Source organism: Podarcis liolepis (genome assembly GCF_965112155.1).
Source record: "Podarcis liolepis genome assembly, chromosome: 9".
Taxonomy (NCBI): domain Eukaryota; kingdom Metazoa; phylum Chordata; class Lepidosauria; order Squamata; family Lacertidae; genus Podarcis; species Podarcis liolepis.
The window spans coordinates 10,381,524-10,403,826 of NC_139564.1; the positions used below are offsets into that span (position 1 = coordinate 10,381,524).

A 22,303-nucleotide genomic window follows, 5' to 3' on the forward strand; every position below is an offset into this window, starting at 1 on the left:
GCAAACGCTGATGTAAAGCTTGTAGGTTTCCCATAGGCATCTGGTTGGTCACTATGAGACCAGAATGCTGAACTAGGTAGGCCTTTGGTAGGATCCAGCATGGCTCTTATACAGGCAACACTTACGTGCACAACCACATACCGTATTTTTCGGTGTATAGGACGCACTTTTTCCTCTCCAAAAGTTAAGGGGAAATGTGTCTGCGTCCTATGTAGCGAATTCAGGCTCCTTGGCTTCAGCGACAGCAACGCGAAGCCTCCGAAGCGCAGAGGGACCCCTCTTGCTCTCCAGGCTTCACGCTGTTCCCGCTGCGCTCCAAAGTTCCCGCTGCGCTCCAAAGGCTTTAGGTTCTTTTTGCTGAAGCCAGGAGAGCAAGACTCTCCTAGCTTCAGCAGAGAAGGAGAGCTGCGCAGAGCCCCTTCAGCCAAGCGGGAGGAGAAATGGAAGGGGCTCCGTTTCTCCTGCCGCTTTGCTGAAGGGACGCTGAGCAGAGAGGGGGAGATTTTTTTTTCCTTGTTCTCCCCCTCTAAAACAAGGTGCGTCCTATGGTTGGGTGCATCCTATAGAGTGAAAAATACGGTATTTGCACAGCACCGGGAAATAATCAAATAATTTGATTCAAAGCTGGAAATGGAGAGAGAGAGAGCGCTGGAGAGTCCTCGTTGTTTGCAAGGAGATCTGCCCCAGAGCTCAAAGAGGATATCAGTGAAGGCGGAGGAAGCCCCAAAGAGACCAGAGGCACAGCGGGACTTTGTTTACGCTGCTCAGCCTCCCCGCTTAACAGCTGGTGTGTGGGTAGCTCAGCAGCTGCTTCCCTGTACATCCTTCTGCCTCCTGCTGGCCCCAGAGCTTCAATTCTAGTTGTGGATATTTTTGGAGACAGCATTTGTGGTATGAATTGAAGAGTGGCAGAGAGGGTCTTTAAAGGGTGTTTAGAGGGTACTCCCCACTTTACACAATTTTACTTACGTGTGTGGGCCCGGAATACAAGGGGTGCCTATTGTTCTAGGAGCAATCAGACTGCTGCATTCTGAATCCTATTGTTCTAGTAAAGGTAAAGATACCCCTGACTGTAAGGTCCAGTTGCGGACGACTCTGGGGTTGAGGCACTCATCTCGCTCTGCAGGTCGAGTGAGCTGGTGTTTATCCGCAGACAACTTCCGGGTCATGTGGCAGCACACGGAAACACCATTTACCGTACCTTCCTGCCGCAGTGGTACCTATTTATCTACTTGCACTTTGACATGCTTTCGAACTGCTAGGTGGGCAGGAGCTGGGACTGAGCAACGGGAGCTCACCCCGTCACGGGGATTTGAACCGCCGACCTTCTGATCGGCAAGCCCTAGGCTCTGTGGTTTAGACCACAGCGCCACCCACGTCCCTGTCTTATGCTAGTCCAAAGGGGACAAAGAAGACCACAGAGAAATCTTAGTCATCTTTATTCAGAAGTTCCAGCTGAGTTTTGTGTGACTTAATTCTGTATGTAATAATGTATGTAATAACACAGTCTTAGTGCCTTAGATTCAAGGGTCAGCAAACCAGATGTGCAGGGGAAACTCCTTAATGATACTTTCTATAAAATCTCCTCCCTTTTCACCTGTCATCTGCATCATTTCACTGTTAACACCTATAGGCAACTTCTAGTTGCGAAACTGGCAGCTCAAGTATATCAACCTGAGCAGCGTACAATAATACAGAGTAGAAGAACCTGTTAGCAGATGAGATATGGAATTATTTCAGCATCAGTTGAAGAGCATACATGCATAATCAGGCCTCTGTGTAGGTTACCATTCTACAGCAACACAAGAAAACTACAATCCAGAATGTGGTATTGGGTATAGTATCCATCTTTCTAAGAATACACATCAAGGTGCAAAATATGCTTGATAATATGTGAGTAATGTCTGCTAAACTCTCACGACACCACAGGGGTAGTGGAACAAGATTTCCAGTTTTGTCCTGCACAACTCCTTGTCCTGTATAACACATTACAAATTGCAGACCGCATTATTCAAAGTAAGTGAAATGTCAAAAACGTGCATAACTGACAGGAGCAAGCCAGCAGTAAATCACACCAAGCAAGCTGGAGTTAACTCCTTATGAGCAAAACAAGATCTGCACAGGAGTGTCAGGCCTAATGAGCACAGCGGCTCAGGTCTTGCCTCAGCGAGGCTCCTCCCCAGATTCCTTCCCCAGCAGCGTAAGGCTCCTTTGTCTTGTCTCTCTTTGCTCAGCCCTCTTCATTTCTCTGTTTTCTGAGAGATGAGTAGGGAGGCGAGGAGCTGGTTACAGCAGGAGGGGCAGACTCCCTGATTTCTTCAGCCGCCAGCCTCATCTCTGTCTCCTGGTCCCCCTCCACTTCTGCCTCTGATTCTGGACTGCTCTCTGCACAGGCTCTTCCTGCTCACTAAACCCTGTTGCCTTTTCAGCTTCCGACACCTCCTCCTCCCAGTCTTCCCTTTCTCTTCCCTCTGACACTCATCGCCATCCCACCACCAGTCCCCTGGCTCGGAGCCACCTTCCCCTGGGGGTTCCCTAGCTGGTGTCTCCCACCCTTCCTCAACATCCAGCCAGTCCATAGCTTAGCTGTGTGCTGTGCGAATAAGTGCTTTCTGTTGCCTGGCGTGAACCATCCAACATTCAACTTAGCAGAACATCTCCAAGTTCTAGTACTATGAGGGGGGGAATACCTTCTCTCTATCTCCTTCCTTCATACCGTGCTTAATTTTACACATCTCTACCACGTCCCCCACTTACTTGCCCCAATATCTAGGGAACATTTAGCATCAAATTTTGCAGGCGAGAATACGGGGAAGAGGGGAATTAGCTTCAGCACTGGTTCAGAGAATGTAAGCCAGAGCCTTTGTGGCAGTTAGTCCGCCAACGGTTGCCACAGCTTGGCCACCACTGTCTCCTGGCAACCAGAGTCTTTCCAGCGTGAGAACGAATGAATAGTTGGCTTTGAACTGGTTGCTGGAAGTTAGAGGCTCACAGCGCTGCTTTGTTCTGCCTTGCCTGGCCGAAGGAGAAGCAGAGGCTCGCAGCTGAGCCCTCATCGCATCCAAAGTTGCAAGAGCCCTTGCATCCATCACCATGAACTACCCTCCAGGGTGAGCCAAGGAGCGAGTACTCCGCAGAACTGAACGAGATGTGTTTCTGCAGGGATCCAAACGCTTGTATTGTGATGATGAGCAGCTGGCATGGCAGTTATTCCAGAACAATTTAAGACAGCGGTTCTCAACCTGTGGGTCCCTAGATGCTGTTGGACTACATCTCCCATCATCCCTGAGCTCTGGCCTTGCTAGCTAGGGGTGGTGGGAGTTGTAGTCCAACAACATCTGGGGACCCACAGGTTGAGAACCGCTGCTTTAAGAGATGCTTACTTCCTGACGGTGCTCAGACATCCGTTCCCCTAGTTGGGAAGTCTCTTTTCTATTTATTAATTTTATTTGTATACTGCTATATCGTAAGAACAAATCAAGGTGGTTTACAGCAAGAAAAACATAAAAGCATACAGTAAAAGCATTTCCAAACAGCAAATCTACAGCCGCCGTGCCTGTACGCGGCCTCAGTGTGTAGAGCAGCCCCCGCCTGAGCCCAAGCCCTGAAAAACAAGACATTTCCTTTAAAATGTAAAAATCTGCCTGGATGGGCATGTTGCCAGCCCCCTCCCCCCCAAAAAAGAGGACATGTCCAGGTTTTCCCAGACGTATGGCAACCCTACCTTGCACACATGCACACACCCTCTAGCTATAGATAAATGTTGGGCTTAAGCCAAATGGACATGAGTAGAGGGTTACATCTTGTTATTTTGTACTGTGCAATATGCCTGAAGCGTTACATGGTGCTAGGAACAGTGTATCATCTTTAAGCTGTTGGTTGGTCTGGTGCAAAATGTTATGACTGCAGGCCTAGCTATACCTCCCTCTCTCTCTCTCTCTCTCTCTCTCTCTCTCTCTCTCTCTAATATACACAGAGACTCAACATTTGATTGCATTTGATTTTGCATAATGTTTTGATTGTAACTGGTTTGTGATTTAACATTTCTATAACGGAAGCTGCCTTACAGAGGTTTGTCACTAAAAGGCCTAAAATACAGTGGTACCTCGAGTTACAGACACTTCAGGTTACAGATGCTTCAGGTTACAGACTCTGCTAACCCAGAAATAGTACCTCGGGTTAAGAACTTTGCTTCAGGATGAGAACAGAAATCATGTGGCGGCAGCACAGCAGCAGCAGGAGGCCCCATTAGCTAAAGTGGTACCTCAGGTTAAGAACAGTTTCAAGTTAAGGACGGACCTCCAGAACGAATTAAGTTCTTAACCCGAGGTACCACTGTATTTTAAATGCTGTTGTACACCACTCCAATCTCCAAGCGTTGTGAGATCCCAGGGGTTCCAGATACTTACCAAAGGTCTGTGTTTCCTTTTGGGAATGAGGCACAGCGGAGACTGTGGTGTCTTTATGATAAATGGTTTATTTACACATACAGTGGTACCTCGGGTTACATATGCTTCAGGTTACATACGCTTCAGGTTACAGACTCCGCTAACCCAGAAATAGTACCTCGGGTTAAGAACTTTGCTTCAGGATGAGAACAGAAATCGTGCTTTGGCAGCGCGGCGGCAGCTGGAGGCTCCATTAGCTAAAATGGTGCTTCAGGTTAAGAACAGTTTCAGGTTAAGAACGGACCTCTGGAATGAATTAAGTTCTTAACCCGGGGTACCACTGTATATACAACCGGAGCCTCCGAGGGAGGAGTTCACAGCATCAACACCCCAAAAAGGTCTTGTTTCTCCCAAAGCCACAGCCTTGGATTCAAACAAGAATCAAGCATTGCTCTCAAAGTTGCTCTGACTCTTTCCAGTTTGCTGCTTTACTTCTAGGTCACACCACAGCCCCTTTCGACGCTAATCTCAGACGCTGTCCCTCTCTCTCTGAGTTGGAAGGGCGCCCCATACATTTGCCATCTCACACAGAGCCCCCTTTCCTTTCTCTTAATTGCCCATCACTCAGACGGTCATCTCAACACAGGAAGCTAGCCTGCTTTATATCTGCTGGATTGAGGGGTTAGAAGGATCTGGTACACAGTCAGTGCTTTTTTCTGGGGGGACACAGGGGGATGCGTACCCCTAAACATTTTGTGTTGCCTCGACCGACGTACAGACATCCCAGCTGTCTCCGCAGTAGCAGCGCAGACTGGAGCTCTGTCATTCTCCCTGCTGGTGCCCAGGGAGGGGAGTCTGGGGCGGCTGCAATGGAGGCGACGGCGCTCCTCCTCTTGCCAGGCTAGAGCCAGCTAGTGAACACACGTCTCTTCTCGCTCAAGCCAATTCTGCCATCGCCATAGCCAGGGGCCTTCCCATCCTCTCAGCGCCACTGCCGCTGCCTCGAGTCCCTTGTCCGGGGGTTGGGGGAAGGAAGGGGGCAAGGGGGCAAGGGGGAGGGGGAGCAGCCAAAATGAGAGTACCCCCTAAACATTTTTTTAAAAGAAAACACTGCATAAAGCCTATTTCCTCCCTGACTATGTACTCACCAGAAATGTGACTTCACAAAGGAGTGTAACTGACAGCGATTATTTTGTGAGTGTTTTAGGACAGCAAGAAACATGTTTTTGAATACTTCCTGTCCCAAAGGAGTGGAGACAATTGAACTATCTCATGTAAATTACCTCTTTCCACAATGCAGCTCTGATGTCACAAAGTGGGACTCTCATATCCTTGGTTTAACCATGTCAATGAATCTCATAATCTTATGGGTACTTGAGGAACCATGTGAGCTCTGAGATTTTTGTGCTTTGTCAGCAGCAAACAGGGTTTGGAGCCTGAAGAATTGTGATATTCCTGAATCTTGTATTTCTGTATTGTTAACATTGGTGGTCTGAACAGAAATTGCAAAAGGGGTTAACTTTTAACTGTTTCTCTTTAAGGGGATTGAATTCAGTAAAGGGAAAACAACTTGTACTTTGACTTAACCAACCATGTATTTGTTAAGCTGTTTCTTAATTTCTTTTTTTTTTTAAGCAGGAAAATGTTTAGCCTTTAAAAAAAAAAGACCAGGATAGGGAGACCTAATATTTGTTCAGAAAAGGGTTGATACCTTTTGTTACTAGATTACTGGCCTATCCAGTAATAAGGAAGATACTTCCTTAATGGCAGCTAATGACTAGGTAAAAGCTGAATATTTCTCTGAAATGTTCTGAGTGCGGTGATTCATTAGTTTGCCGGTATATGACTGAATTCCCCCCAGAAATCGCAACCGTCTGGAAGCACTCCTGTCTTCTCATGATTCTATGATTCTCAGTCATCTAGTCCAATTAAATGCTAATTCTGAGCAGAACACAAAATAACTGTGGTGGAATGGCTCAGGCGAATACTGTGGGGACACCCATAGAATGAAAGAAGCCTAGAATTGTACAGTTGGAACCCAATGCAATGCAATGCTGTCCACAGCCATCCCTGGATGGGCTCGAACCACCAACCTTCTGGTTATCAGCCAGACCCAATGACCCACTACGCCACTTGAGAGTCTCCAGTTGATTTCTAGCACAGTCTGGGGTATCCAGGCTGGGACTGATTTGCTTCGGGTGTTGACCATAATGCTTTGCTTTCAGGTATAAGGAGAGATTGGCTACCAAGTGCTTTCAAGAGCGTGTCGCTAAGAAAGAGAAGTTTTCTGATGCCCTCAACGGCCAGCGATGGAGATTTTTGAAAAGTGGCCTGGATGACTTCAGAAATGGCTACCCTCCCCCTTCTGATAACATCATCATCCGAGGCAAAAAGGGGCCCGTACCAGTAATTCTAGAGTACAAAAAACCAGTTCCTTCACAGCTCGTGCCATATACAGACACGGGAATGAAGACCAGAAGCGACATTGTGTTCTCCAAGCTCAGTGCTTCTCAGAGAGCCAAAAAGGAGTACATTGCACAGACTGAGCACTGCCTGGCTCAACATCCACTTGCCCTGTATCCTCATCTGGAGGACAGTTTGCCCCCAGAGGTAAAAATAATCATCATCAACAAGTTTCCACCAATATACATTCAATCACAAGGGGGAGTTTCAGGTTCCTTGACCCTCAGTTTCACATTTCCCATTCTCACTTTTTGACCAAAGTATAGCCAAGGAAGGGTAAAACCACAGAGCCCAGGACTTGCCGATCAGAAGGTTGGCGGTTCGAATCCCCGTGACGGGGTGAGCTCCCTTTGCCCTGTCTTTGCTCCTGCCAACCTAGCAGTTCAAAAGCACATCAAAGTGCAAGTAGATAAATAGGTACCGCTCCGGCGGGAAGGTAAACGGCGTTTCCGTGCGCTGCTCTGGTTCGCCAGAAGCGGCTTAGTCATGCTGGCCACATGACCCGGAAGCTGTACGCCGGCTCCCTCGGCCAATAAAGTGAGATGAGCGCCGCAACCCTAGAGTCGGTCATGACTGGCTCTAATGGTCAGGGGTCCCTTTACTTTTACCTATAGCCAAGGAAGGGGGGGGGAAATACCGTATTTTTCGCCCTATAGGACGCACCGGCCCATAGGACGCACCTAGTTTTTTGGGGGGGAAATCAAGGGAAAAATTTTTATTTCCCCCCCCAGGTTTGCGCAGCCATCCCCAAGCTAGAAGAGGGAGACGGAGTGCTCCGTCTCCCTCTTCTGCCTTCAGGGACAGCCTCCCAAGCCTCTGTGGGGCAGCGCACTGCGCTGCCCTGCAGAGGCTTTGCGCAACCATCCCCAAGCTAGAAGAGGGAGACGGAGGGCTCCGTCTCCCTCTTCTGCCTTCAGGGACAGCTTGCCCCGCTGTCCCCCGAGTTTGTGGGGCTGGCGGGGGGAGAAGCAAGCTTGCTTCTCCCCCTGCCCCCCAGCCTCCAGATCAGGTCGGGGAATAGCGGGGTGGCGGCGCTCCGCCATCCCCCTATCCCCCGAGCTTGTGGGGCTGGCGGGGGGAGGGGAGAAGCAAGCTTGCTTCTCCCCCCCCCGCCAGCCTCCAGATCAGGTCGGGGAATAGCGGGGTTGGCCTTTACAAGATATGTATCTACTGAGGGAAATAATAAATAATGTACTCAGGTACTTAAAGGAATGTCTGTTTCTATACCAATGTACCCATATATTCAGGTAATTTCAGAGGCTTTCATCCAGGTAATCCTGCCACCAGTAACGAGAGTAGTGGCAATCAGAGACAGAGTATTCTTGGCCGTTGCACCCTTTTTGTGGAATTCCCTCCTCCAAGAGACCTGCCAGGCACCAACACTGTTACTTATCGAGGGCTTGGCCAATATATTTTTATTCTCCAAAGCTCTTTCGTGTATGACAACGTTTTGGAGGTCCCAAGTCACACGGTGGTTAGATTGGTCTCAACTAGAGCCAGGGCCTTTTCAGTACTGGCCCCGACTTGGTGGAACGCTCTGTCACAAGAGACTAGGGCCCTGCGGGACTTGACATCTTTCTGCAGGGCCTGCAAGACAGAGCTGTTCCACCTGGCCTTTGGTTTGGACTCAGTGTGACCCTTATGTTTCCCTCCCCTTATGGTTTTGATCTATGGGCTACCTTTAAAATGAGGCTGCATTTTAAATGGTATTTTAACCTGTATTTTAAATTGGGTCCCCCACCCCATTATGTTTTTATTGTAATTTTACTGGTGTTAGCCGCCCTGAGCCTCTCTCTGTCCGGGGAGGGCGGGGTACAAATTAATTTTTTAAATTATTATTTATTATTATTATTTTAATTACTTTTTAAATGTGTTTTATTTTTGTATTTTATCTTACTTTTTATAAGGCATCCTGGAAATGCCACTGAAGAGCAAGTTAGAAATCTTTTAAGCAAACAAATTAATGGTTGGGAGAGGGCTATACAAGGCTCTAGGGATGACAGAGGGAGGGTGGGAATTGATTTAGCTTGCGTTTAAAAATCATAGAATCATAGAGTTGGAAGAGACCACAAGGGCCATCGAGTCCAACCCCCAATGAGCCTATCTAATTGGCACATTCTGAAACAATTTGCTAAATGAAACACAGCCTCCTTCAGAAAATTGCTCAGATTTTGCAGTGCAGTTCTCCAGCTGAGTATCAGTATATTGTGTGCATAAGAAGGCATATGTTAGCGAAAAGAACAGACAAATATGCATTATGTTAGGGAACATTACATCCTAGCATATATGCCAGAAGAAATTCACACTAAAACAAAACATGTAGAAATGTGACTAAGTGAACTCAAGCTTTGAAGAATGAGAAACTGAAAGAAATCAAAATTGACAGTTTTGTGCATCCCTAGCAAGGACCAAGACTCAACTCCAAATGATAAAATTAGATACAAATAGATGGAGAATACAATTTGGACATGCCTGAACTAATAACGAAATAATGGAACCATGGAGAGGGCGGAGGGAAATCAAGGGATTTAAGAAATCCCACATTTGGATATTACATTAATTGTATAAACAGTATGAAAAATGTTACCGTTTTATTATTTTAAATTTTTATTTTCAATGTATATTTTTATATGATGTTTGTTTTAATTAAAACTAATCAAAATATTATAAAACAACAACCGTGCAGGAGAAACCGTGCACTTGAATGAGAATGGAGAATTGAAAAGGAAAAAAAGACTGAACCCCAACTGTTCAAAATCATATCCCTGAAGCTGTGAGATTAAATATATACATGGCATGTATATGTAATTGCAAGTCTGGGTTTCTGCAGCCACATTTCTGAGGCCTCACCTTCCCTTTGCTTTACCCACAGATGTTTCAGGACGTGGTGAAGCTCTTAGACCCTGAGATGCATCTGGCCAGAGGCTCACCTGACTATAGTAAAACAGAAGTGGTTCCCCCTACAGTTCAGCATCGGCTGCAGCAGTACGCCAAAAAGTCAGAGTCAGGCTTCAGCCAAGTAACCCCGTGAGTACAGTGTCGCAGGAGGTGAAATGTGTAATGTGAAAGAATACCTCCCTAAACTGATCTCCTGTTAACTCTGGGGTGACTTTGAAGCTTCTGCTCCTTTGAAATGGACTGCGGTGTGACCAGGGCCATACCTAGGGGTTGGCTAGGGTGGCCCTCACCAAGGGCACAGCAATGGGCATAGCCAGGATTTATTTTAGGAGGGGGCAGGCTTTATGTTAGGGGGGGGCAGAACTGTGCTATCTGTCATGCAGTCAGTCAGTTGTTTTTGTTGTTGTTTAGTCATTTAGTCGTGTCCGACTCTTCATGACCCCCTGGACCAGAGCACGCCAGGCACTCCTGTCTTCCACTGCCTCCCGCAGTTTAGTCAAACTCATGCTGGTAGCTTCGAGAACACTGTCCAACCATCTCGTCCTTCGTCCCCTTCTCCTTGTGCCCTCCATCTTTCCCACCATCAGAGTCTTTTCCAGGGAGTCTTCTCTTCTCATGAGGTGGCCAAAGTATTGGAGCCTCAGCTTCAGGATCTCTCCTTCCAGTGAGCACTCAGGGCTGTTTTCCTTAAGAATGGATCAGTTTGATCTTCTTGCAGTCCATGGGACTCTCAAGGGTCTCCTCCAGCACCATAATTCAAAAGCATCAATTCTTCGGCAACCAGCCTTCTTTATGGTCCAGCTCTCACTTCTATACATCACTACTGGGAAAACCATAGCTTTAACTATTGATGCAGTCAGTCAGTTAGTTAAGTATTTTTTATGATTTAATTGATGGGAAGGAAGCTGCCCCCCTAGCTACTCCCATGGGCACAGGCCCAGTGGGCATGGAAATCACAGCTTTCCACTCTGGTTCAGAGTGGCCAAGACCCCGTCTACCTGTCTGCGCACTCAGACAGATGGACTAATAAAGGAGGAGGAGGAGAGGCTGAACAGAGCAGAGCGGACCCAACCCTGATGGCCATGGAGGAAATTGCTGGCAGAGTCTGAAAGGTGGCAAAAAGCAAACTTTGTGTTTCTGGTCCATGGTCTTCGGAGGCACTGCCAAGCACACAAGGGAGCCTAGGTACACCTTGGGTGTGATGAAATACAGAGGTGCATTCGCTTAGAGGTTAACCATTAGAAACAGCTTGATGTCTGTTGGGTTTTCTGCATGACCAGTCAAGTGTGCCTCAAAACATTTGATTTTGTATGATGCTTCTATGTCTCACTTTAAATAATGATGACAATGATGCAATCTCTCATCTTCTCATAAGGAGCGGAGGAAGGAGATATGGCTCAACAGGGCAGTATTGTAGCTGAGGGATATGTCAGCAGTACCATCGCTTGCTCCAACCCACCCTACTTAGCCCAGGCTGCAAAACAAACTGCCGAATTCCTGGAAGCTACATATCAAGAATGCTTGTGGTGTAGTCAGCAAAAACGCTATTCTCCTAGACACCAACTACCTTCATCCATTCTGGGATCTGGCAATGGTATCTGGGATTGTCAAGATGGAGAATTCCATGCTGAGCGCCTGTCCCAGTTTTTGAATCTGCCTTGCAAACCCATATAGCCACATGGAAAGCACACAGCTTGGTTATTTTCCTGTAATCAGAGAGAGATGCAACAGAGAGATAAACAGAGCAGAGCTTATTTTGAGGCCCGTATTTATTTACTTATTTTGACCTTTATTGACCACTCATTAAGAGCATCCTCTGGGAACTTGACACAGCCCATAGAAACTGATCCTATCTATAGGCAGGCAATGTTGCAAGAGTTTCCCTTCTCTAAAGCTACTGCAAAGGCACAATAAATCTCTCAAAAATCTGCCACTTCTCATTTTGCTCTCCTTGCCTTTCCCCTGAATCTATGATTGTGATGACTTCTCGCCAACATCTTTCTTTGCCATACAGCACTTACAGCATTTCCACATAAGGAAATAAGATAAGCTGGATGACTCTGATGACTAACGTGGGAACAAGGTAACTGGCATCCCATGGTCAGGGCTGGATTTAGGTGTGATGAGGCCCTAAGCTACTGAAGGTAATGGGGCCCTTTATATGTCCAGCTGTCCTTTGTCAACAACAAATTGTTGCTGTTGCTGTTTTTGTGTTGAATATATGCTATATGGTAATTGATGGAGCTAATAAGTATCTAAAGCCATTTGCACATAACAAAAAATGTATTTTATCAAAGTAACACAACACAAAACACTCTTACTGTATGTAGTTTTTATTTTATTTGTTTTTTTATCTTATATTTTGGAAATGTGCATCCAGTTTTTCCCCCCTTTAACTTTTTTGGGGGGCCCCAAGAGAGTGGGGCCCTAAGCTATAGCTTGTTCAGCTTATATGTAAATCTGGCATGGCCCATGGTAGCAGCAGAACTCAAGCCAGATCATTTACAGTACCAGATCCTGCACATGAAACTCTGGGAATCTTTTGCAGGGATTTGTTCTGGGATATAAGAAGGCATAATTGTCCATTTTGCTCAATATTCAACACATGCACCACTGTTTCTGTTCCGCTGCAGTTGTTCTTCCACCAAAAAGTTACATTATTCCCCTCACTATCCACTGTGGTGAAATCATGTAACATATGGAAGTAAAGTCGTCACTATGTTATTCCTCCCCATTCAATTAAATGCGGGGGGGGGGGAGAGGGAAATATAATCAATTCCATGTGACAGAAACCTGATGATCATGATGTATTTTTCATTTCTCTTTAGGCCCTGGGCGCCTAAAAGCAAGAACCCTTATACGTGGTTTAGTAAAAAAGAAGTGAGTGAGAGAGAAAAGGCAGCCCAAATAGCCTATGTTCCTCCCTTGGATGAGAATGTAAAGCGTGCAACGAAGGAGTTTGTTGAGTGGGTCAGCTCCATGGTAAGCTAAGAGAGGTGCAATGGAAGACTTCAGGGCAAAACCGTCAAGGGTTCAGCTGATCCAGAATGGGGGACTTCATAAAAGTCATAGAATCATAGAGTCCGAAAGGACCCTGAGGGTCATCTAGATTGAGGTTGAATCCTAACAAGACAGAAGTACTGTTTTGGGGGGACAGGGGGCGAGCGGGTGTGGAGGACTCCCTGGTCCTGAATGGGGTAACTGTGCCCCTGAAGGACCAAGTGCACAGCCTGGGAGTAATTTTGGACTCACAGCTGTCCATGGAGGCGCAGGTCAATTCTGTGTCCAGGGCGGCTGTCTACCAGCTCCATCTGGTATGCAGGCTGAGACCCTACCTGCCTGCGGACTGTCTCGCCAGAGTGGTGCATGCTCTAGTTATCTCCCGCTTGGACTACTGCAATGCGCTCTACATGGGGCTACCTTTGAAGGTGACCCGGAAACTGCAATTAATCCAGAATGCGGCAGCTAGACTGGTGACTGGACAACATAACACCGGTCCTGAGAGATCTGCATTGGCTCCCAGTACGTTTTCCGAGCACAATTCAAAGTGTTGGTGCTGACCTTTAAAGCCCTGAACGGCCTTGGTCCTGTATACCTGAAGGAGCATCTCCACCCCCATCGTTCTGCCTGGACACTGAGGTCCAGAGCCGAGGGCCTTCTGGCGGTTCCCTCACTGCAAGAAGCAAAGCTACAGGGAACCACACAGAGGGCCTTCTTGGTGGTGGCGCCCGCCCTGTGGAACGCCCTCCCATCAGATGTCAAGGAAATAAGCAGCTGTCCTATTTTTAAAATACATCTGAAGGCAGCCCTCTTTAGGGAAGTTTTTAATATTTAATGCTGTATTGTTTTTAACACTTGATTGGGAGCCGCCCAGAGTGGCTGGGGAAACTCAGCCAGATGGGCGGGGTATAAATAATATATTATTATTATTATTGGATGTGGTCTGATTTATATTTGCATTTGTTTTCAGGCTGAAAATGTGTATTCAGACTACTTTCACGAAACATAGAATTTTTTCAGCATCCCACCTGATAGCTTTTTCTGTGTTCATCTTCCATAAATGTAAAGTCCTTTGACCAGTCTCTGTGCAGTTTTTAAAACTTAGCAAAAAATAGGGCACCACCACATCACTAAGCATAATGGATATGTTTGTAATATCCTTATTTATTTTAGTGTGCTTGTTGTTATTGTTGACATCCATCTGTCTTGAGAGACAATGGAGTTCACCTCTGGGGATGCAGTCATACCGCTGTGTTTCCAGAAGAGTGTTAATGTGTGATGGGTGCTTCTTACTCAGGCAATTTTTTGCAGTGCCTACACAACATCGCTGGCATCAAATTGTCAGTCCATATTTTTCCTCGTTTAATTCAGATTTACTCTTTCGGCATAAAATCCAGTAACCTTAATATTGGGTGTTGGAACCATTTGTTTGCAATATTAAGCCCCCATTTGGATTCTCAAAGCATCCTTAGCTATTAATAATATGCTAAACAGAAGGAGAATTGTTCACTCTTTCAGAAATCAGAATACAAAAATACATGGTCAGGGGAACTTTGACACATTTCTTAGTCTTTGTTCTGCTGCTGAGTAAAAAGCAAAAGGAAAGAGGAACTGAGAAACTTGTTAATTCAATATCAGTGAAAGTCTCCCGTGTGATTCACATGCCGCATGACTTGGTCAGTCTTGTGAGGTCCTAAAAAACAGCAGCAGGGTGTAGAGCTAGTGGTTTAAAGTCTGCACTTTAGCATTAGCAGAAAAAACTTACTGCATACAGTATAATAGAGAATTTTGTGGAGCCCAAAAAAACGATGTGGTTTTGGAACATTGGTTATCTTATAATTTGCATATTTTAAGGCAATGCAGTCTCACAGTTCCTGCTACTCAGACACATGTGGGCCTTTGCGCCAGCATAAAGTAAAGGGACCCCTGACCATTAGGTCCAGTTGTGGACGACTCTGGGGTTGCGGCGCTCATCTCGCTTTAATGGCCGAGGGAGCCGGCGTGCAGCTTCCGGGTCATGTGGCCAGCATGACTAAGCCGCTTCTGGCGAACCAGAGCAGCGCACGGAAACGCTGTTTACCTTCCCACTGGAGTGGTACCTATTTATCTACTTGCACTTTGACGTGCTTTCAAACTGCTAGGTTGGAAGGAGCAGGGACCGAGCAATGGGAGCTCACCACGTCGCGGGGATTCAAACTGCCAACCTTCTGATCGGCAAGCCCTAGGCTCTGTGGTTTAACCCACAGCAGCACCTGCTTCCCTTTGTGCCAGTATAATTTAGCTATTTTCCCACTTGTTTCTTTATTACTGCTGAGTACTTAGATGCATAAACAATAGCTTACATAATGTGAGCCATACAGTTCTGTCGTGTAGTTGTCTGTTTATTTATTGCACACATGTTCAAAAACTTTAATAAATACTTTAAAAGAAAAGTAACAGGGGAAAGGATAGAACAAACGTTTTACGTTCTGGTATATAAATTAACAGGAACTGATGCTTCCTCCTCCAAATTAAGAGAGATAACATTCTGGAACAGTCCCATGGGAAGAGCTGAGCTTTGTGAAGGGTTATATTCTTATTTATCTACTGATGACTTGTTTGTGGTCTCCCCCCCCCCCTTTGCATGTGATTTTGGGTGCTCTCTGGAGCAACGTGGTTTGGAGGCAGGAAGGTGGGTGATACAGTGTTATCCGATGAAATCTTTGGAGTGACTTCACGTTCAGGTCTTATTAGTTATCTCCTCTAGGGCAGATGACTAGTAGAATCAAGAAGTAAAGTCCCCCCCCCCTTATATTACATCACTTCAGGTTGCAGGCAAGGAAAGTATGGTTTTGAATGTTGGGGCAGTAACATATGGGACCGCCTCTCCTGGTATGCCCCGCAGAGGACCTTAAGGTCCATGAATAACCATAGTTTAGAGGTCCCGGGCCCTAGGGAAGTCAGACTATCCTCCACCAGGGCCAGGGCCTTCTCAGTGATGGCTCCAACCTGGTGGAATGCTTTGTCCCATGAGACCAGAGCCCTTCAGGATTTAACATCCTTCCATTGGGCCTGTAAGACAGAGCTATTCTGCCTGGCCTTCAGTTTGAATTTAGCCTGATCTTTTATTTCCCTTCCCCTCCCCTTTTTATGAAGATCACCTGCTCTGAGACCCCACAGCTAATTCTCCCCTGGCCTCCTCGCTGGTCCAAGTAGGACCAATTCAGCCAGCTAGCCCTGGGGATTATCTGATTGATTTTTTAATTTTATTGTTATTCATGTTTTTATACCATATTTATGCTGCTTTTATAATTAAGTGTTTTTTTTAAAAAAAAATTTATTGCATTTTTTAGACACAAAACAAACCAACAAACATACAATACCATCACCAAAAAAACAAAACAAAAAGAAGCAGAAAGAATTTAGAGAGTAAAGAAAGAATAAGTAAAAAATAATTTGTCCGTAAATCATATTCTCATAACCTTTGGACTTCCTCACATCACCCTTTCCTGCGTTCTCGGTTAAATAGTTACGAGCAGCAAATTATTAAGTGTTTTAAAGTGTTTTAAATTTGTTGTTAGCCACGCTGAGCCCAGTTTTTTTAACCGGGAAGGGCGGGGTATAATTTTATTATTATTATTTATTATAGCATGGGGAGCTTGCCCTAGCACAAAATTGTTAAAGGCGCAAAATTTCAACACTTGTTGCTACCTCAATACAGCTGTCCACACTTCCATCACATGGAACCACTGAAAATGGCTTCTCCATGTGAACCAGTGGCTCCTCCATACAACGAAACAACTCTTTGCTGCTGAAGTAACCTGCTGTCTTTTGAGTGCATGTGTGAATGCACAACACCCTAAAAGACTCCAGTCATATGCCCACAGTTAATCAGCGTGACTTAACGGTGGCGAAACGAGGCCAAGGATTTTGCTCTAAAAGCTGTGACAATTAGAGCTGGTGACACAACTAACCTTCTTCCAGGCCCTTGTCCATCTGCTGAAATGTGCAGCTGACCACTATTATCTTCCTTAGAGAGTGTTTGCAATGACTGAAATGGCTGCCTTCTGAAAGTGTTCTTGGGCTTCCAATTCCAGGGAGTCGAAAAGTATAACATTGACGAAGCCACCATCATGAAATTGTTTGACACGAGCTACGAATCAGAATCCAAGACGTCGTCGCCCATGAAAATTGTGCAGCTTTACAATGTGCCAGGAGAGCTGAAGGAGTGCCTGGGGCGCCGTCCGGACTGGCAAACCATCAAGAACTCGATGAAGGTAAATTGCAAGAAAATCCCAGTTTCAGTGGGCTGTCAGTTTGAGCGAAGGAATGGCAGTGGGACGGGTGGGGAAAGGAGTGGTTGCTTAACTCTTGTGGATTTATACTGGAGCTTCCACACAGTGTTTCCTCGGTGTCGCCATATTATTGCCATCTGGAGGGGCACTCTTGCACTACAGCACAACAAAAGTGGCACAAAAAATAAACCAGAACATTTGTGGTACAAAAATAATTTCAACAGGAGCTTACAGGACATGCAGTGTTTGGAAACGAAGCAGTACGACTGCCCCGAAATCTCTGCAGGTGCAAAACAGTATTGAAAGCCAGATTGCATATAACTGGCCTGATAATGTCATGATCACAAGCCATCATGAATGCACAAGCCAAAGGATATCTGGAGGGTTATGAATTGTTTGGCATTTCTGCTACTCAGAACAGTGTTCTTAGATTGCCACTTGCTGGGAACTCTGTGGTACTGCATTCGCAGAGATCTGCAGGCTGGTGGCTTCTCTCTTCGTTAGATACCAGGAAAATGTCTACCAACTGGTGGGAATATGTAGGGAAATTTGGCCCTTAAGATGGTCTGCAGTCGAATGGGACTCACAGTAGTTCCCTGTGTCCTTTCTTGATCCTTAACCTTCAAGCCTGATGGGCACAAGTACGTTTGCTCCTTGGTTGCTTTTCTAGGCACACAAATAGGTCTGAGGTGAGGGCAAGGATTGGTGCAATCAAGGCTGCAGATATCACAGAAATGCAGGTGGCTCCCTAATGTTGCCATATTTCCCCCCTGTAAAGGAACATTTGGGGACTGTTCTCTCCTTGGTGAAAAGGGACATATTTCCCCAAAACATTGTGTTCCCCTCCCTCTTAGCTTTGCACCACTATTTTCCCCATCCATACCAGCGAAGGTGGGTAGTGCTCGTTGGGGCTGGTAGAGTGGAAGGCAAGAAGGCCAACAGTGGGCGGAGCCAAGGTCAAGGACGGGCAGAGCCAGAGTCAACTAATTCTAGTTTTGTCGCATCTTCCTCTGAAATATACTCGGAGTCGAGAGTGGATTTCATGCTCTTTATTCAGCTCATAGTGGTGAGGAGGAATGGAAGTTCCCCCAGAATGTCTGCTTTATATACATTATTTACACAATGGGCCCCACGTTATTGGCTAATTCCAGGATTCACCTGTAGGCCAATCAGGTTGCGGCTTCACTTCCACCTGGAGCTGGATTGGGTGGCTCCTGTGGACTAATCAGACTGCTGCATTCTGAATCCTATTGTTCTAGGACCAATCAGACTGCTGCCTTTTGGATCCTATTCAACTCAGAACATAACAACCTCTCTGCTGAGCTCTGCAAGGGCAGCACTGAGGCTACAGAGGAGGAAGCCAACAGGCAATGCCATCCCACGGGCTGGTTGCAAGTTGGAAGGCAAGCAGGCGGCGGGGGGGGGGGGTTGCCTGGGGGCAGAGTGACGTTGGTGAGGCAACCCCTGCACTTGCCCTAATGGACCAGCCTCTATTGCATGCCAAACCAACAAGACTACATGGATGGTGAGTAATTTTTATGCCATTATGGTGAGACGTAAGCACAAAATGAGTACAGTGGTACCTCGGGTTACAAACGCTTCAGGCTACGGGCTCCACTAACCTAGAAATAGTACCTCAGATTAAGAACTTTGCTTCAGGATGGGAACAGAAATCACACAGCAGTGGCGCGGCAGCAGCGGGAGGCCCCATTAGCTAAAGTGGTGCTTCAGGTTAAGAACAGTTTCAGGTTAAGAATGTACCTCCGGAACGAATTAAGTACTTAACCCGAGGTACCACTGTATTTATAAAATGACAGACATGGCAAAAAACCAACCCCCCGCCTAATACCGTGCCCTTGTTCTTTTGCCTATCAGACACCTCCTCCACCAAAATGGGACAAGATTAAATATGGAGCCTGGTATCTTCCCCCCAAGAAATGGAAAAAGAAAAAAGTCAGAGATGAGGAAGAAATCCCTGTATGTCTGCAATCCTTTATGGATTTAAGGAAGAAGAAGAAGGCCCCAAAGGTAATGAAAATGCCCATAGTGTTCTATGCTGGGCAAGTCTTGTTATAGGGCATTCATGAGGTAAATAAATGTCGGTAATTTTTAGCCATCTGCCAGCAAGGTTTTTGTGCTTGATAGGTTCCAGTGGGACGCGGGTGGCGCTGTGGTCTTAACCACAGAGCCTAGGGTCTGCTGATCAGAAGGTCGGCGGTTCGAATCCCCGTGACGGGGTGAGCTCCTGTTGCTCGGTCCCAGCTCCTGCCAACCTAGCAGTTTGAAAGCATATCAAAGTGCAAGTAGATATATAGGTACCGCTCTGGCGGGAAGGTAAACAGAGTTTCCATGCACTGCTCTGGTTCACCACATGACCTGGAAGCTGTCTGCGGACAAACGCCAGCTCCCTTGGCCAGTAAAGCGAGATGAGCGCCGCAACCCCAGAGTCGTCCGCGACTGGACTTAATGGTCAGGGGTCCCTTTACCTTTACATAGGTACCAAATGCACTCACTTTGCCTCAGTTTTGAATAGACACATGCATTCAAGGAACTCATTTTCTGTGTGACAAAAAGCAGGCACTGGTGGCCTTTGGGAAACATGAAAAGTGGTAATTTGAATGCATCTGTGCCATTCACAACTGACATGAGGTGTCACGGATTTTGTCCTTGGGTATCTGTCAGGATTTCCCTATTTATAGAGGGGGGCAGTGTGGGTTGGAATTTCGCCACTCAACGCAGCTTCAGGGCTCTAGCTGATGTGTTGTCAAGTGATATGAAAGTTCAGTAAGTGGAATTTAATGCATGGTGGCTAAGATTTTCACTCACAGAAACAGTACTTTTTGATGTCGCAGTGAACACGTATAAGCAAACAGTTCCAAAGTTTCTGAATGAGCAGCAATTCAGAAACTGACACACAAAATAATAAATGTGAATGGAAAATGCACCACAAAATTTATTTACCTTATTTGTAAGAAAATTATCCAGGTGTGCTGGTGCGCCTCTGGTTCCTAGGGGCAATGATATAGGTAAACCTGAATATGTGGAAAATAGTGTCTGAACATTCCTTTCATGTGTGAAATTAGTAAAATCTATTGTTGCAGGTGGAGGAGGCAAGTGGGTTCCATGCAATCTACGCCTTTGAGCAATTTCTTGACAGGAAAGGCTACAGGAAGCCTCAGGTGAGCAAATCCCACTTTCTGTGATACAACTAGAGATCAGAACTGAAGCAGCTGCAGCTGTGTAAAGGCAGTGTTTTTATGTGGCTACATCAAACCTTCCCAACCATGTGTGACCTGCCAAGCCTAACTTGACTTACTAGTGCTTGACAACCCATTGTTTTTGCAGTCAAGGCAGCAAAATCAGGCATCATTCATGGCTGATGGGTTGTATAGGTTTGGTCCAGAGCAGGTGTGGGGAACCTCAGGCCAAGGGGCAGATGTGGCCCTCCACCCCTCTCTTATTTGGCCCTTGAGATTCTACCTAGGCCACACCCCTACCTAACCACCCCTTCCTGAGGCCACACCCCTTACCTGCTATGCTTTACACGTTTGAGTATTTTTGCCTTGTGACGGCTGCTTGTCTGGATGGAGGATAGAGGGGTGTGTGCATGTGTGTAGAGAGTAGCCTACTGTATAAAGGTAAAATTTACATTAATTGCTCTGCCCCCCCTTTTGCCTCTGGCCCTGGCCACCACTGGTATGTGGCCCCCAGAAGGTTGCCCAGAAGCGAATTAGCCGAATTGGTGGCTTTCACTATATCATGTGGGAGTCCCAGAGTTTAACTATCCACTGTGTGAAGAAATAAGATAATGATTTGAGATGGTATGGGAACTTGCAGCATTTACATAGCACAAGAGTGCTCAAAGTGCTCGATATATATTTTCTCAGTGGTTTCCCCAGTGACCTTGTAAGGGCAAGGCAGTTTTATTTATTATTATCCCCTTAATGCTGACTGAGGTGTGCTAATGACCATCAGATCAAGTAATTACAGTGGTATCTCAGGTTACATATGCTTCAGGTTACATACGCTTCAGGTTACAGACTCCGCTAACCCAGAAATAGTGCTTCAGGTTAAGAACTTTGCTTCAGGATGAGAACAGAAATTGTGCTCTGGCGGCGCGGTGGCAGCAGGAGGCCCCATTAGCTAAAGTGGTGCTTCAGGTTAAGAACAGTTTCAGGTTAAGAACGGACCTCCGGAACGAATTAAGTACTTAACCCGAGGTACCACTGTAATGGTAGAGATTTAAACCAGGGACTTATTGGCTCATAGCTTAGGCTCTTCCTATGCATTTCCTTTTGTTTCACTGCTGACCAAACACACTTTGCAAGTTTCCTGAAACAATATACAGTACAAACTATCGCCTAACATAACCCTCTCCCTATTTAAGAACGGTCATTGTTAAGACTATATCAATGTAAGAAAACCCCTACTGGATCAAGTCAAAGGCCCATCTACTCCAACATGCTGTTCACATGGAGGCCAACCAGTTGTCTAGAGGAAGTTCGCAAGCAGAACCTGAGCGCAAGAGTTCCTGTGTGTTTTAGGTGCTTTTGTGTTGTACTGGTTAGCTCTTCTCCTAATGGATGGTTCCAGTTACAGATAGGTAGCCGTGTTGGTCTGCCATAGTCAAAATAAAAAAGTTCCTTCCAGTAGCACCTTAAAGACCAACTAAGTTAGTTCTTGGTATGAGCTTTCATGTGCATGACACTTCTTCAGATACATTGAAACAGAAGTTGCCGGATCCTTCTATATAGTGAGAAGGTGGGGAGGGGTATTACTCAGAAGGGTGGTGGGAATGGGAGACTGACAGATAGCTGAGATGAGCCTGTTGACGACTCTTAACGACTGCAATAGGTTGTCAACTAAGTTTTACTCAGAGTACACCCACTGAAATTAAAGGGCCTAACTTAGCTATGGCCTGGCGTGCTCTGGTCCATGGGGTCACAAAGAGCTGGACACGACTAAACAACTAAACAACAACAACAACAACTTAGCTATCTTGATTAATTTATACTATTACTATAGTTACTATCACCCACTCTTCCCTCTAAGTTCCCAGGGCGGGTGGCAGCCATTTAAAATGCAATATTAAAAACAATATTTTAAAACCTGGAACTACAAACAAAAACACCATCTAAATAATACAAGTTCACATGGCTGTATACAATTTAGATTTACGGTGTTCATTCAGTGTGTGTACTCTGCATGAAGCTCAGTTAAATATAACCCTTTGTGTTTGTTTTGGTGTTAAAAAGACAACCATGCATTTCTCAAAAGGAT

At 46.0% G+C, this 22,303-nt stretch overlaps 1 protein-coding gene and 1 long non-coding RNA gene across 10 annotated transcripts in view; one reads left to right on the forward strand and one right to left on the reverse strand.

The window, feature by feature from the left end:
- LOC310686037 overlaps positions 1 to 22,303 on the reverse strand; it is a 49,130-nt gene that overhangs the window by 6,233 nt on the left and 20,594 nt on the right. The gene's annotated exons all lie outside the window — the stretch shown is intronic.
- LOC310685847 (protein FAM47E-like) overlaps positions 2,802 to 22,303 on the forward strand; it is a 32,196-nt gene continuing 12,694 nt past the window's right edge. For 2 of the 9 annotated variants that reach the window (XM_083458873.1, XM_083458869.1), the window contains exons 1-7: positions 5,639 to 5,774; positions 6,614 to 6,998; positions 9,724 to 9,878; positions 12,578 to 12,731; positions 16,826 to 17,005; positions 18,899 to 19,051; positions 20,125 to 20,202. In XM_083458873.1, coding sequence (XP_083314999.1) covers positions 5,773 to 5,774; positions 6,614 to 6,998; positions 9,724 to 9,878; positions 12,578 to 12,731; positions 16,826 to 17,005; positions 18,899 to 19,051; positions 20,125 to 20,202 — 1,107 coding nt within the window. In that variant the 5' untranslated portion in view covers positions 5,639 to 5,772. Of the gene's footprint in view, positions 3,123 to 5,595; positions 5,816 to 6,613; positions 6,999 to 9,723; positions 9,879 to 12,577; positions 12,732 to 16,825; positions 17,006 to 18,898; positions 19,052 to 20,124; positions 20,203 to 21,410; positions 21,594 to 22,303 lie in introns of those variants that run through there. The other 7 variants (XM_083458874.1, XM_083458875.1, XM_083458868.1 and 4 more) reach the window with 7 other exon arrangements.